The 15,539-nt window shown below is 47.7% G+C and overlaps 1 protein-coding gene and 1 long non-coding RNA gene across 2 annotated transcripts; one reads left to right on the forward strand and one right to left on the reverse strand.

The window, feature by feature from the left end:
- The first annotated feature begins 76 nt into the window (after positions 1-76).
- Positions 77-15,209, forward strand: VPS11 (VPS11 core subunit of CORVET and HOPS complexes). The gene is made up of 16 exons (XM_014593434.3): positions 77-257; positions 666-814; positions 998-1,133; positions 2,674-2,837; positions 2,934-3,181; positions 3,709-3,910; positions 4,989-5,140; positions 6,429-6,615; positions 9,004-9,147; positions 9,932-10,120; positions 10,504-10,665; positions 12,316-12,455; positions 12,747-12,949; positions 13,526-13,697; positions 13,802-14,024; positions 14,813-15,209. The coding sequence occupies exons 1-16, from the start codon at positions 107-109 to the stop codon at positions 14,975-14,977; spliced, it is 2,787 nt and encodes a 928-aa protein (XP_014448920.1). The 5' UTR covers positions 77-106; the 3' UTR covers positions 14,978-15,209.
- LOC132246643 (uncharacterized) lies at positions 13,902-14,814 on the reverse strand. Its single transcript, XR_009458033.1, has 2 exons — positions 14,644-14,814; positions 13,902-14,128 (listed from the first exon to the last, which is right to left on the reverse strand). It is a non-coding gene; the product is annotated as an uncharacterized LOC132246643 (long non-coding RNA).
- Positions 15,210-15,539: the final 330 nt, after the last annotated feature.

Consider the following 15,539-nt stretch of genomic DNA (forward strand, 5'->3'; position numbering starts at 1 on the left):
GGAGACGCGCACGCAAGCCCAGCCCAGGTGACGGGGAGGAACTGTGGCGGTCACGTGCCGGGAGGCGACCGCGGTCACGTGACTCCGCGGGCCGCCGCGCGCCAAGATGGCGGCTTACCTGCAGTGGCGGCGCTTCGTCTTTTTTGAGCGCGAGGCGGTGAAGGAGCCGCCCGGGCCCGACGGTGGCGGGAAGCCCCTGGCGCTGCCCCCGGGCCTCGCGGTCTGCGACTCGGGCCGCGGCAGCCTCGTCTTCGGCGATATCCTTGGTGGGGCTGGGCGGGCGGCCCCTGCTGGGAAAGCGCTCGCAGCGCTCGAGGGTCACCAGCTCCCGGCAGCAGCGGGCTCCGCGCGGCGGTCTCGGCCCGTGTCCCCGGGGCGCTTCATCCCGGCCTTAGGGGTGCGGTGCCCGGCCTGGCGCTGGGCTGTCAGGCAGGGGCTCGGGCTCGAGTGAGGCGCCGCTCCACTGTGCGCCCGGCCGCCGCTAGCCCTCGCCTCTGGGGCGTGTAGCAGCCAGTCTCCGGTTGCCCCCCGGGCATGCTGCGCCGCTGGCGAGAAATGGGGACAATGTCCGAGCTGCTGCCAGTCACGACAGCGCGAGGAAGGGCGCAGTTGGGTGAGGTGTGGTAGCACCCGGTTGTAATGGAAGCACCTTGACTAGCATCCACATATGGAAGGTCAGATCTGGTTCTTGTCACGTTCCCTTCAACTTAGCAGCTTCCAGGCTTATAAACTGCGAGTCACACACCTGTACCAGATGAAGCAGCACAGTATTTTGGCGTCTGTTGGTGAAGACGAAGAAGGTATTAATCCCTTGGTAAGTCAAATGACAGAGGGGAGGGGAGCTGCTATACCTGCCTTTCTTAGGAAGAGTTCCTGGAGCTTCCTTGTTTAAAAGACTGCATGGTAAATCCTGGGCCTGTTAGCCTGGGAGAAAAAAAGAGGTTTTAATCCAAACATATTGTAACGCTTTCTCCTCGTATCCCAACTCTGTCCACAGGTTAAAGTCTGGAACCTGGAGAAGCGAGATGGTGGGAATCCACTTTGCACAAGAATTTTTCCTGCAATACCAGGGAACAAACCCACAGTTGTATCCTGCTTAACTGTCCACGAGAATCTTAATTTCATGGCTATTGGTAAGTGAAAATCACCCCTCTCCTAAGGGTGCACAAACAGCTCCCAAATGTTTTGGGTTTTTTTACCTTCGTGTGGTAAATTAGTAGGAGTTAAATTATAACTGAAGGGGCTTTAGAGAAATTTGAGTTCTCTTCAGCTAAAACAGAAACGTGTTCAGGAAATCTGTTCAGGAAAAACGTTTTTCAGTTTTCCGTTGTAATAGTTCTCCTTGGCTGCTTTTAAATGTTCCCACGGAATATTTGCAGGGCAAATATGAGAGAACAAAAGAGATAAGGGCCTGGTGCTCTTCATGGGGAAATTCTTGGACTGAAGTCTTTGAGTTTCTATGCAAACACAGGAGAGTACTCATGAAAGAATGCATAGCACTAGGTCCTTTAATGGAAGCTGAATTAAGTGCAAAAACGTGAACACCTTAAATAGTATTAAAAACATATTAAATAGTCTTCCACTGTTTTTTCCAGCTCTGTCTGTTTCACTCACTTGCTTCAAGATGAGTTGAACTATATCTAATCCATTCTAATGGACATTTGTCTAACCGGTTCTTAGAAGCCTGTGATGATGGAGTGATCCTAACTTTTCTACGTAATCTTTTCCATTTCTTGCCTTTCTTATGTGTAGAAAGCAATTTCTAGTCTAAATATTTATTTCTTACTGCAGTGTGTGTTGGTGCTAGTCCCAGCTCAAGTGGGTGAGGAGATCACTTCATAATCTTCCTCTTGGCAGTGGCTTCTAACGTTTTTTGCTTTAAATTCAGACCCTTGGACTTCTAGCGAGGTGGTGTTAACAACACAACTTAAAATACTTATTTTAATCAGTAATTTTTGAGTAGGTGGTTTCTATTTATATTATATTGCTGTGTTCATCAGAACTTACATACTTTTGAGGGGTTTGATTTTAAACAATGGTTAAATAAAACTGGTTCTACTGAACTAGGCATCCATTCTAGCAAAGCAAAACAAAAGGGGAGTAAAGAAAGAAAAACAGTCCATAAAGGGAAGTGTATGCAGGGGTTCTGAGGGTCCTGGAAATGGCAACTGCGCTTTTTCCACACAGCAAGACTTTTTTTGAGAATCAGGAGACATCAATAAACAGATTCACTTGGGGTTTACACAGGGTAGGAGTGTGGTATTCAGTTAATTGAAATAAGATCCCAGGCTCACCCGTTTCTAATATCTAGCTGCGATGGGAACCAAGGAATATTCAGCTACCTGGAACTGCCTTATGTTCTCACTAGTGAATGTACTGAAAGTGCCATGAATACAAATAGTTGAGTCCAAGGGTGTCAAACATGTTGCCTCCGGGTTGGATCTGGCCCACAGAACCATTCCACATGGACCAGCGGTGGTCTGGGGGCAGGCCTGCTGCAGAATTCAGGGTCCCAGGACCCTGATGAACTTAAGGTGCCATCTGAATGTGGGTCTGTGTTGCTGCCTGGCACTGGGGCAGTGCTGTCACCTGCAGTTGCTCATGGCCTGTGGATCCAGTCCAGATCTGGCCCAGAGTGTTTGACACCTCTGGTTGGTCAATTTTCTTCAACAGGTTTTGCAGATGGGAGCGTAGTGCTTACAAAAGGGGACATCACACGGGATCGACACAGTAAGACCCAGATCTTGCATGAAGGCAGTTACCCAGTTACTGGCCTTGCCTTCAGACAGTCTGGCAAAACCACACATCTCTTTGTTGTAACCACTGAGAACATCCAGGTAAGGCGTGAGTTTGAGAAAACTGTAACGGGCGCCAGGGTGTGGCTCACTGGCTGCATTGGGTCCTGAGTCTGCATCTTGCCTGTGTCCCTACAGTGCTACACATTGTCTGTGAAGGATTATCCTCGTCTGGAGCTGGACACTCATGGTTGTGGCTTGCGCTGCTCTACCCTCAGTGACCCTTCTCAGGATCTCCAGTTCATTGTGGCAGGGAATGAATGTGTCTATCTGTACCAGCCAGATGAGCGGGGTCCCTGCTTTGCTTTTGAGGGGCAGAAGTTGATCGTTCACTGGTATCGGGGATACCTCATCATTGTTTCCAAGGACCCAAAGTGCTCTCCAAAGTAGGGCTCCTGGAGTAGACAAGTGCATTTAATGTATTCAGTGTAAAACTACTATTCCTTTTAACTCCCATTGTGCTTTGTTATGTTAGGTTGTCTACTTACATTATTGTGCAGTCTTGGTATTAGAACCTAATAAAGGCTCCTATGAATCCATCTGAACTTGCAGAAGCCATTGGAGGATGGTGGGGTAGCAGCATGCAGTAGCATCCAGATCCAGCAGGATTTGTTTGCTTCTTTCTATAACTGATACTGATTTTCCTAATAAAACATAGATTCATAGATTGTGTAGTTGGAGGGGACCCCGAAGGATCATCGTGTAGAATAAGAATTGAATACTTCCATAGTGGTGGAGTTGTTCAGAGCTTTGCCTAAAAGCTCCATTTATGAGTTAAACATCAAGAAGAATCTTGCATGCCTGCTGAGGACATCTCAGTTCTGGGTGTGTTAAGATGGTGCTATTGATAACTAGATGTCGAAATCCAGGAGACTGTACCTTACACTCTCTCTGTCTTCCTTCTGTTCTCCAGATCTGAGTTTGCTGGGAGTGATCCACAGAGTTCAGACAAGCAAATCTTGAACATCTATGACCTGTATAACAAATTCATCGCCTACAGCTCAATCTTTGATGATGTGGTTGATGTATTAGCTGAGTGGGGGTCTCTCTACGTGTTGACCAGAGATGGGAAAATCCATGCACTGCAAGAGAAGGATACACAAACCAAACTTGAGGCAGGCAACTCTGCATTGTTTGTTTTACAATTTTTAGTCTGTATTTTATCTCTGATTGTAAAGACTCATTAGATGAGGTATTGGGTTAACTTGTTATGTAGTACTAATCTACTGATAGCTTCTTTGTATAACTGAGGGGTTGCAGGCCTCTCTCAGTGCTGCTTACTGCCTGTAAAAGACTTTGACTAGTATTAAACAGAAACAGCTTGCTTTCTGAATACTACAGTGACATCTCTCTGCTGAGGAACATAGCAAATTAAATGTCACTGTCCAGAATGGAGATAGCATTCACCCTGTTCCATTTGAAAGGTTGAATGTACTTATGTGACTTTCAGATTCTGCAGATCTAATCTTTCACTTAAATATTGAAAAGTCCAGCTGCATGGGTTGTGAGAGAAGCCTTTTGAATCTGAATAGAGTATAAACCAATGCATCTTGTGAGTGTTCTGTGTACTGAGGGGAATGTATCATCCTAGTTATCTATTTTGGCCTGTCGGCTATAAGAAAATGAAATCTGGTTCCTGTCACTGAGTACATTTGTGACACCTTGGTCCATATAGCTGACCTCTTTAGTTTTTGAACGCTGAGCGGGGCTGAGGAATCAGCTTGAGGTTGAGTATGAAAGGAAAGCACAGCAGCTGTGGTGAAATGGAGCATACAAGTGATCTGATGAGGAGAGTGCCTTAATGAGACATGGTCTAGAAGTAGGTAGCCTGGTCAGGAGGTCATTTCCCTGCAATCTCATATGCCAGGTTTCTGTTTTGTGAAGTGTTGTTACCAGAACAGCGGTGGTTGACCCAAGTCTACCTCCTCTAGTCTATCCCTGCGAGACTCCTATTTTTCGTTCCCTGAGTACATCCTTCCCACCTTCGAGGCTCATCTTCTGTCTGTGTTTCTCTTGTTCTCGCTCTGTGTTTTGTGACTGAGAAGTCCAAGCTGCTTAAGTCTCAGGAGAAGATTTGTGGGGTGGCATTTTTTTCCTCTGTCTTTTGAGTTGAAGGCTGGTAAACAGTATATCTGCTTTGGGAGGAGGGAGGAAGCCACAGTTGTCCAAATCTTGTTCTTTCACGTTCCCCAGATGCTGTTCAAAAAAAACTTGTTTGAGATGGCGATTAACCTGGCCAAGAGTCACCATTTGGACAGTGATGGCTTATCAGAGATTTTCAGGCAGTATGGAGATCATCTGTACAACAAAGGGAACCATGATGGAGCTATTCAGCAGTATATCCGGTAGGCAGAGGCTATGCTGAGCAAAGGAAAGCAAATAGCGTATGCATGATCTGCAGGTATCTTTCGTTTGTCTAAACCCAGAGTCAGACTTAATGTAAGGAGTTCCTATGATGATGAGGGAGTTAATGTTGCAGAGTTCAACATTTACAGCATAAACACAGGAGAGGGGCCTAAGCATTACTCAGTGAAGATCTTTGCTATTCTGACTGCAACTGAATAGGAGTCAAGATGTTAAGGAACAGGATATAGACTTAAACCTGAACATGTTCTAATGCCACTGTATAAACAGATGTTTATCACTGTCTGGAATTCTGTATGCAGTAGTAGTAATCCCATCTCAAATAGGGCACGGCACAAATAGAGGAGGCTTACGGAAAGAGGACAGAAATGATCGAGGGCCAGGAAAACGTTTTCAATGAAGTGGGAGTGAGGAGATTTGGGACCACTTCCTTAGAAAGAAGAAAGCAAGAACCAATATGATAAAGGCGATTAATACCATGGAGTAGGTAGCTCAGAAGCTTCTGTTGTCCCAGACCATGAAAATGGAGAGAAGGAGAGGGCAGCATTTAGTGAAATAGAAAGGTAACAAAATCAAACCTGATAAAAGGATGTACTTTTGTTCACACAGTGTAATTGAGACTCCTTAACACGGGATGCCTTTAGATGTCAACAACTGAGTAAGATTCAAAGAAGTGGATGTCCATATGGATAGGAATTCAAGGAGGTGATGACTAATAAAAGCAATAAAATGTGGGAAGGTTTGAAAGCTCATGTTTTAGGAGTTAAACCTTTCCCTGATTCCTTGGGATTAGAAGTGCCTTGCAGGAGAGTCACATTATCCCAGTTCTGTATACAAATGTTGAAGGGATTCTTGTATCTTTTCTCTTGAGGTTTGAGTCTGGTTCCTGTTAGAGAGAGGGCATGACTAGACAGACCTTGAGTCTGGTTGGTTGTTAATATTTCCTTGGGAAATGCTTAGAAGTTGCTATCCTTGAAATATTTGCTTTAAATGTGACCTTTGTTTCCCCCATATATATCAGGGCTTATAAAATTGTATTAGGAACTTTTATGGTGGGGCCCAGAGTAACTTTCTGCATTTCATAAAGTGTCATTTTAGCTATGGACAGAATCTCCTGTCTGTTGTCTGCTCTACGTAAGAAAGCACTTTTGTCTCTGGATGCACAGGTGCTGGTTGAGTGCTGATCTTCCTGCTTGTGGGTTGATTCTCCTCTTGCTGGTTTACTTTGCCATACAAACCTTTCTCCTGTAATTTCTTCTTTCCTTTAAGCACCATTGGGAAACTAGAGCCATCTTACGTCATCCGGAAGTTCCTGGATGCACAGCGCATCCACAACCTGACAGCCTACTTGCAGACGCTCCATCTGCAGTCCTTGGCCAATGCAGACCACACCACATTGCTGCTGAACTGCTACACCAAGCTCAAAGACAGTTCCAAATTGGAAGAGTTCATCAAGGTAATGGGGAAAGGCAAAACATTTGTGCAAATTATGAGGTCACCATGGGGACTAGCAAAGGGGTAATAGTAACATAGACTGATTTGTACTGGTAGCTTTGCCTATGCAAGTATAGCAGAATAGCTCCCTTGACATTGTTATGTGCTTATCTCCAAGGGCCTAGCACCATTACATATTTACCAGACTTGCAGTTTTAAAGCTTTGTGTATGGGAGACTGCAATATTCCTACTGTGATTAATCCTTAAAAATCTTGGCAGAGTGTAGCTGGAACACAGGCCACGTATAGCTTCAATCTTCATCTTGCATGAAAGGTGTTAATGATTACTGGCAGGTTTATAGATTCGTAGATGTTACGGTCGGAAGGGACCTCAATAGATCATCGAGTCTGACCCCCTGCACGGGCAGGAAAGAGTGCTGGGTTCAGCTGACCCCAGCCAGATGCCCATCTAACCTCCTCTTGAAGACCCCCAGGGTTGGGGAGAGCACCACTTCCCTTGGGGAGCCCATTCCAGATTTTGCCACTCTAACTGTGAAGAAGTTCCTCCTAATGTCCAGTCTAAATCTGCTCTCTGCTAGTTTATGGCCATTATTTCGTGTGACCCCCGGGGGCGCCTTGGTGAATAAATACTCACCAATTCCCTTCTGTGCCCCCGTGATGAACTTATAGGCAGCCACAAGGTCGCCTCTCAGCCTTCTCTTGCAGAGGCTGAAGAGGTCCAGGTGCCCTAGTCTCTCCTCGTAGGGCTTGGCCTGCAAGCCATTAACCATATGAGTGGCCCTTCTCTGGACCCTCTCCAGGTTATCCACATCCCTCTTGAAGTGCAGCGCCCAAAACTGCATGCAGTATTCCAACTGCGGTCTGACCAGCGCCCGATAGAGGGGAAGTATCACCTCCTTGGTTCTGTTTGTCATGCATCTGCTGATGCATGATAAAGTGCAGTTAGCTTTTCTGATGACTTGGTCATACTGATGACTCATGTTCATCTTGTAGTCCACTAGGACTCCAAGATCCCTTTCTGCTTCTGTGCTACTGAGCAGGTCACTTCCTAGGCAGTAGGTGTGTTGGACAATTTTCCCTAGGTGCAGCACTTTGCATTTCTCCTTGTTAAATTGCATTCTATTTTTTTCTGCCCATTTGTCCAACCTGTCTAGGTATGCCTGTAGTTGTTCCCTGCCCTTTGGTGTGTCCACTTCACCCCACAGTTTTGTATCATCCACAGACTTGGACAGAGTACACTTCACTCCCTCGTCCAAGTCACTGATGAAGACATTGAAGAGTATCGGTCCAAGGACCGAGCCCTGTGGGACCCCACTGCCCACGTCCTTCCAGGTCGTTACCGATCCATCCACCACCGCTCTCTGGGTACGACCCTCTAGCCAGTTTGCCACCCACCGGACTGTGTAATCATCCAAGTCACAGCCTCTTAACTTGTTCACCAGTATGGGGTGGGATGCTGTATTGAAGGCCTTCCTGAAGTCTAAGTAAACAATGTCAACCCCTCCTCCTGTGTCCAGGTGTTTTGTAACCTGGTCATAAAAAGAGACTAGATCAGTTAGGCATCATCTACCTGCTGCGAACCCGTGCTGGTTTCCCTTCAGCATAATTTTTCTGCTGGGCTCTCGCATATATGAGCCTTAATAATCTTTTCAAAGACTTTGCCAAGGATGGAGGTGAGACTGACTGGCTTATAGTTGCCTGGGTCCTCCTTCCTCCCCTTCTTGAAAATAGGGACCACATTTGGCCCTTTTCCAGTCCTTTGGGACCTGGCCCGTGCGCCACGAGTGCTCAAATATTCTTGCCAGTGGCTGTGCAATGACATCAGCCAGTGCCTTCAGTACCCTCGGATGGAGCTCATCCGGTCCTTCCAAGTGACTGTGCAACATCTCAGGGTCAACGCTTGGTAGTCTAGCACCCTGCTGTTGCCTCTCTACAATCCCATTGTGAGGCTTGTCTTGCCCCTGGTTTAGAAGCACTGAGGCAAAGAACTCATTGAGGACTTTAGCCTTGTCCCCCCGTCTGTCACCAACTGCTTTTGCCCAGTCAGTAGTGGTCCTACCTATTCCGCCCTGGGCCTTCCTTTTGCTCCCTATATATCTGAAAAACAATTTTTTGTTATCCTTAACTTTGGATGCCATCCTCAGCTCCATGGTAGCTTTGGCCTTTCTACCTGCCTCCCTACAACTGCAAGCTGAGGAGGTATACTCCTCTTTAGTAATCTGTCCCTGTTTCCACTGCTTATATGTCTCCCTTTTTGCCCTTAGGCTGCTCTGGATTTCTCTGGTCAGCAAGTGTTCAGGCATGTAAACCAGTCTTTCTGTAGCAACAGTGTTGAGGTTCTTTGCTTGTCAGCCTGTCACACCCACTGCCCTGCATTTCTTCCTTATAGACTAGTGAGAGTGAAGTTCACTTTGATGTGGAGACAGCAATCAAGGTGCTCCGTCAAGCAGGTTACTACTCCCATGCTGTGTACCTGGCAGAAAAGCATGCGCACCATGAATGGTACCTCAAAATCCAGCTGGAGGATATCAAGGTGAGGGGATACCATGATCTGTTTCTTTCTGGGTCTTCTGTGTGGTATGAAACCCCTTCTCTTTTATAATGGATCCTCTTCCATTTGGTGTTGGTGTGTAAGGTACTCGGGGAACAGTTGTGGTGCCACTACACAGAGCTGCTGTGGTTGTGTACTGTTCAGATCTCTCTGATTCACATGAAAGAGTGTTAATAGAGAAGTTAGAGGTGCCTTTGGTGCTCCTTAAGAGAAGGGGGAGGATCTTGAGCAGCATGTGACCAAGGATTGAAATGGACATAACCTAAGGCAGCAGTTCTCAGACTCTTGAGTTGTCTCCCTGTATTTGTTGGCTGTATTGCTGTGCTCCCCCTATTATTCCATGTTATGGGTAATAGAAAATGAGTACTTGGTGAGTACAAATGCACTGTAAGAGAGAGGCTCATATGTTTTCTGTTTATCTCCCTTTATACAATATTTTACCTTCCCATTTCTTCCTCCCTATGTACCCTCTAGAAATGTTACTGCATAACATCAGAGGTGTGTATATCCTAGTGTGAGAAATACTGATGTAAAATCTAGTGTTAGCACCGTTGTATCCAGGATCAGTGTCACTCATCTAGATGCAATCCTCTGATCCCAGAGATGGGCAAAGCAATGATAGGCAAAGTTCTCATTTGGTTTAAAAGGTATTTATGGCATTTTTAAAGGAGCTTTTCAAGTGCTGCCTGTAGGGCAGATAGGTCTGACCTTTTTACTTGGAGGATGGAAGTGGCTCCTGGTTTGCCTGATCAGCTGCTTCTTGCAGAATTACCAGGAGGCCTTGCGTTACATTGGCAAGCTGCCCTATGACCAGGCAGAGAGCAATATGAAGCGGTATGGCAAAATCCTCATGCACCATGTCCCCAATGAGACCACAGAACTCTTGAAGATCCTGTGCACAGATTACCGGCCATCAGGAGACTGTGAAGGGCCTGGGATGCTGGAGGTGAAAAAGGTAGGGTACACTTGAGAGAAGCAACTCTTGTGTTGCTTTTTTCACTGATGATTTTTACACTTAAATGCGGTAGAAAATGTTGGGGCAGTGTGAGGTTTCTTGTCCTGGATAGAATACAGGTAGTATTGGAGGCTTAACCTGGGAGGGGGCAAGGGTGTGGTTATTTGTGGTATTGGACAGGACTGAGAATTCCCACCACGGTGACTTGAAAGGGGTTCCTAGGATTTGGCATGCAGTGGTTTGAATGTTCAGGGTCCGGATGTGTACTGCTTGTCAAGAAAGAGGCAGATCTCTGAGATTAGCTAAGATCACTCTGTAGAAGGTGGGAAGTGTATACTTGAGACTGGAGAGCATGTGAAAATTTCCTTCTGGCTTGCTTTAAGGCTAATTCTGAGGAGTTCATTCCAATATTTGCAAACAACTCTCGGGAGCTGAAGGCTTTTCTGGAGCACATGACAGAAGTGCAGTACGACTCTTCCCAAGGTGTCTATGACACGCTGCTGGAACTCCGGCTCCAGAACTGGGCACATGAACGGGATCCACAGGTCAGACCTCCTTTGTTCTTGCACCTAGAAAGTGCTTTCCAGCCCAGGCTCTCTGCTTGTATGTTGCTAGTCCGGGAGCTTTCTGTGCATTGTTAGCTTGGTTATGACCCCGGCTTGATACGCTAGACAGAAAAATGGCCAGGCCAGGCCAGTCCCTCCCATCTTTTATGCCCCATTGAAACAAAACTATTACTGCTTCATTCCTTTGGGGGTCTCGCTCATTGTAGCTTTTGGAAACTACAATCCCATGGGCAAGTGCCTTATCTCGCAGATCTCCACCCTCTCTGTCCTGTGCTGAAAGCTGTTTTTCCACAGGCAATTGCTGCAGTATCAAATCAAAGCAGAATTCCTCCTGTCCACTAGGGTAGGAGAGGAGCTTCTATGCCAGGGGCAGGCAAAACGCAGCCCGTGGGCCAGATGCGGCCCGCCAGGCCGTTCTATCCGGCCCGTGGGGCCCCTAAAATATTTAGAAAATTAATATTCATCTGCCCCTGGCTGCCTCTCATGTGGCCCTCGATGGCTTGCCAAAACTCAGTAAGCAGCCCACCGCCCAAAATAATTGCCCACCCCTGTTCTATGCCATGAGATGGTGGTGGGTAATTATTTTGGCTCGAAGACCACTTAGTGAGTTTTGACCTGTCGAGGGCCATGCACACACAATCTTTTAGAAGATGTCATTGTAACATATTATAGATAGAAAAGCAAATCTTATACTAAAAATCAAATGTATAGTATATCATTTAATTCAAAAAATATTTTTTCCTGATTTATGTGCATTTGAGCAGTGCATATAAAGGCAATTGCATAATAGCTCAAAAGAAAGTTTTATGCTTTTATATTGTGTATAGGGCGTGAGGTATGTGAGCTGCTGCCTGTACAATAGGTCCTAGGAGCTTGCTGGGGGTTGGGGAAGAAGGAAGGGCAGGGGTGCATGCAGCAGAACACGCCTGGCAGTGTGGTGCAGGTGCGAGCGTCCCCCCTTGCCTGCCCCAGCAACGCTCTGCATAGGGCTAAGCCCTGCCCAGGGCGGCCTCTGCTGGGTTCCTGCCCTTGTCTGGCCAGAGTGCACAGCTTTCTGGCAGTGTTACTCCTGGTGCAGTCCCAGCCCTCCAGCTACTACTCTGCTCCTCCCCTCCCCCTGCTCATCCTCTTCCTGCTGCCTGCTCCAGGTAGGGTTGGGGAGCTGCAGCCGAGTGGTTCCTGCCCCACTGTGCAGACCTCCAGCTCCCAGCTGCCTTCCACCCACCCTGCTGCCTGCAGGTGGCTGCTCATCACTCGGGGTGTTTGAGTGGGTGGAAGGCAGCTGGGAGCTGGAGCCCAGCACACTGGAGCAGGAGCTGCCCAGCTGCAACTTACCTCTCACTCTCCCCAGCCATGCAGCAGGGGTAGGAAGAAGAGGAGCCATGGGAGTTGAGGGGGAGCCAAGCAGTAGCCAGGCAGCTGCATCTGTGCTGGGAACAGCTGCGGGCTGGATCCAATTAACTGGCAGGCACCTGTCCACAGGACAGATCCAGTCAGTTGGGCCAGATTTGGCCTGTGGGCCTTAATGTGTCCGTTCCTGCCATAACAGCTGTTAGGGGTAGGTGTCTGGTCTCTGGGGCAAAATCTTTGTCTCGTGAGACTTAGTGTTGTGGTTGGTTTTGTGCCTAGATCAAAGAGAAACTTCACAGTGAAGCCATCACCTTACTGAAGAGCGGAAGGTTCAGAGATGTCTTTGATAAAGCCTTGGTCTTATGTCAGATGCACAACTTCAAGGATGGAGTCCTCTACCTCTATGAACAGGGCAAACTGTGAGTGCTACTTCCCATCCCCATCTCAACGCCCCCAGTGACTTGGCTACAGACCTTTCTGCTCTCCAAGGGTAAAGGTCCTCTGGGAGTTTCAAACGGGATCCTACCTCAGGTGACAGATTTACATGGATCCATACTGTTTTAGAAGGGCGGTGTTAAGTATAGTAGGAGGGGCTGGTTCTCTTTGGTTGGCATTAGTGCAGGAGGGATTATGTGGTTGCTACTATAGGGACACCAGGCTGTAGTACAAGGGAAAAGTGGATTGACTAACTAACTTACCTTTCCCTTCAGTTTTCAACAGATCATGCATTATCACATGCAGAATGAGCAGTACAGGAAGGTGATTGAGGTATGTGAGCTGTATGGAGACCAAGAGGCATGCCTCTGGGAACAGGCTCTCAGCTATTTTGCCCGGAAGGAGGAGAACTGCAAGGAATACATCACAGCAGTGCTGAAACACATAGAAAACAAGAACCTCATGCCTCCACTGCTTGGTAATGACCAAACCTACCACAAGAGAACAGGGATGGAGCATACTCCCTTTAGACTGAGGGCTTGAGCAGAAGTATACTAGCTGAGGACATAGTTGATCTCATACTCATGCAGCTAGAGACCATGCAAAGGCGTAGCTAGTTCCCTCGTATCCTGTACCGAAGGGTAAAAGAGTAGAGGGTAATAATATACTTCCTTGATTTAAAGACAGGAACTTTGAAATAAGTCTCACAACCCATCTGTGAGGTGACTGAGCCTTATTCCTGTCCTCCAGTGGGAAGTCAAAAGCACAGAAGTGAATTGTCCGAAGACCCAGAGTGAGTTGGCAAAGATGGAATAAAATCCAGATTTCCTTACTGCCAGGTCCCCTGCCCTAGTCACCCAGACGTGATCCCTGCCACCTCTTTATGGTTAGTATCTCCTACCAGATGTTCCAAAGCTTAACTTTTTTCATTACATCAAGAGGTTGGCAGTATAGTAAAACCATCACCCTGGCCTTTATGTGGCATTTTTGAGTAGAGCAGTGTCTTTTTTGCAAATCCCTGTCTGTTTTTGTACCCACTTGTTGGTTATCCTAGTTGTGCAGACTCTGGCTCACAACTCCACAGCCACGCTATCTGTGATTAAGGATTATCTGATCAACAAGCTGCAGAAGCAGTCTCGTCAGATTGAGCAGGATGAGCAGAGGATTCAGAAGTACCGTGAAGAAACCACAAAGATCCGCCAGGAGATTGAAGAGCTCAAAACAAGGTTGGACCTGAGGGTTTCTTGTCTTGTAATAGGATGTCTAGTTCTGCACATTTAAGAAAAAACATTTTCTGTCTTTTACTACCCTTTTGCTCCCATTGTCTCAGTCCCAAGATCTTCCAGAAGACAAAATGCAGCATCTGTACAGGTGCCCTGGAGCTGCCGTCTGTCCACTTCCTGTGTGGCCATTCCTTCCATCAGCACTGCTTTGAGAGCTACTCCGAGAGCGATTCTGAGTGTCCCACCTGCATGCCGGAAAACCGCAAAGTCATGGACATGATTCGAGCCCAAGAGCAGAAGAGAGACCTACACGATCAGTTTCAGCATCAGGTAGAGATGTCACCATCGCTGTCTTCCCTTTGTGCTTGCTAGGTTTTAAATAGCTGTGGGTTAATAGCACAGGAGTTCAGGCTTCTGCGTGTTGTCTGTGGCACCTGTTGGGAACAGAAGGCAAGCTGCTTTGCAAACAGGGTCATGTTGACTCCAGGTAATAGAGCACGGGGAGCTGAGTGATCTGTTTCTAAGATGACTTTTATCCACAAAGACTCCTTTTGTGGTCTCAAAATGGAAGTGGAGATAATCTTTCAAGTACCATACCTAGAGCAGCTGTTCAACAGTGCACAGGAACACTGCACAGTGGCTTAGGCTGTCAGATGGCGGTGTACTTCAGGGAGGAAAAGGATGTTGGTCACAGTGGAATTGGCTCAGAAAAGGATCTTTCCTCAGCCCGGGGTTGAAAAGAATGACTTTAGCATGCAGAGCTGGCATGTTCTAATGAACACATTGGAAAATTGTGGGTCAGGCAACATACACCCTTACAGGAGCCAAGCTGGTCAGGTTGAAAGCCCAGCATTCAGCTTGGTGCGTTTACCCATAGATTCTGTTCCTCTCCTAAAGTAACATGATAATGTGAACAGCCTTAAGGGGTGAATATCAGTTTTTACAAAACCTTAGTGTAGCTGGGCACTGACAGGAAGGTCCCAGGATGATAACAGCCCTGCTTTGCTTGTACGTGACCCAGCTGAGCTGTCTGTCTTCTGAATGCGGCAGGGCGGGTAGGAATGCTTTTGGATGCAGGATTCAGCCCCCTGTTAATCAGATGTCTTTGTTCCCAATAGCTTAAGTGCTCTAATGATGGCTTCTCCGTTGTTGCTGACTACTTCGGTCGTGGAGTTTTCAACAAGCTCACCCTCATCACAGACCTGCCGCCAGGCAAATCTGCTACGACTATTGATGCTGGTTTACAGAGGGAACTCCTCATCCATACGAAACGCAGCACCTAGAGTCTGCTCCCACGTCCGACACCACCCTGCTGGGTCCTTCTAGCGTGCCACGTGTATCTTGAAGGACTCGGCTGTTGCGTCTTGATTTCTTTAATTCCTTCAATGACTTGTGAACCTGCCAGGGAGGGAACTGACTGGAGATAACCTAAGAGGAAGACGGAAGCTACTGTGTTGTTAGAATATATAAAAAAATAAACCCCACTTCGGGCAAGGGTTTGAGCCCAGGTCAGGATGCATTAGCCTCAGCTTGCCTCACACCCTGCCCCTCTCGCGCCCACCCCAGTGCGTTGGTACAGGGTCGAGTCCTGCTGCAGGTGTCGGTGGGAGCAGGGGCAGTGGTGCTGCCAGAGCCCGGCTGCAGCACGGGCCACACCAGGAGGCTTCACCCAGAGGCGCTGGGGGTGGCTTTTGGCGCTTAGGTTGCAGCGGCTTTGTCCCCCTCTTGTCCCCATGGGAGCCCGGCCCGTTCCCGCGCGGCCTGTTTGCCTGGGCCGTGCCCGGCGCCGCCGCGCCAGGGGAAGCGCGGGGGCGGGGGGGGGGCCCTGTGTGCCTGCGCGGAGGT

The sequence above is a fragment of the Alligator mississippiensis genome, chromosome 16 (genome assembly GCF_030867095.1).
Source record: "Alligator mississippiensis isolate rAllMis1 chromosome 16, rAllMis1, whole genome shotgun sequence".
Lineage (NCBI taxonomy): Eukaryota > Metazoa > Chordata > Crocodylia > Alligatoridae > Alligator > Alligator mississippiensis.

Bases quoted from the DNA above. Each gene is read 5' to 3' on its own strand.
- VPS11 (XM_014593434.3), top strand. From the start codon at position 107: ATGGCGGCTTACCTGCAGTGGCGGCGCTTCGTCTTTTTTGAGCGCGAG. The intron at 258-665 runs ATATCCTTGGTG...ACTAGCATCCAC, and splicing joins CGGCAGCCTCGTCTTCGGCG to ATATGGAAGGTCAGATCTGG. The intron at 2,838-2,933 runs GTAAGGCGTGAG...GTGTCCCTACAG, and splicing joins TAACCACTGAGAACATCCAG to TGCTACACATTGTCTGTGAA.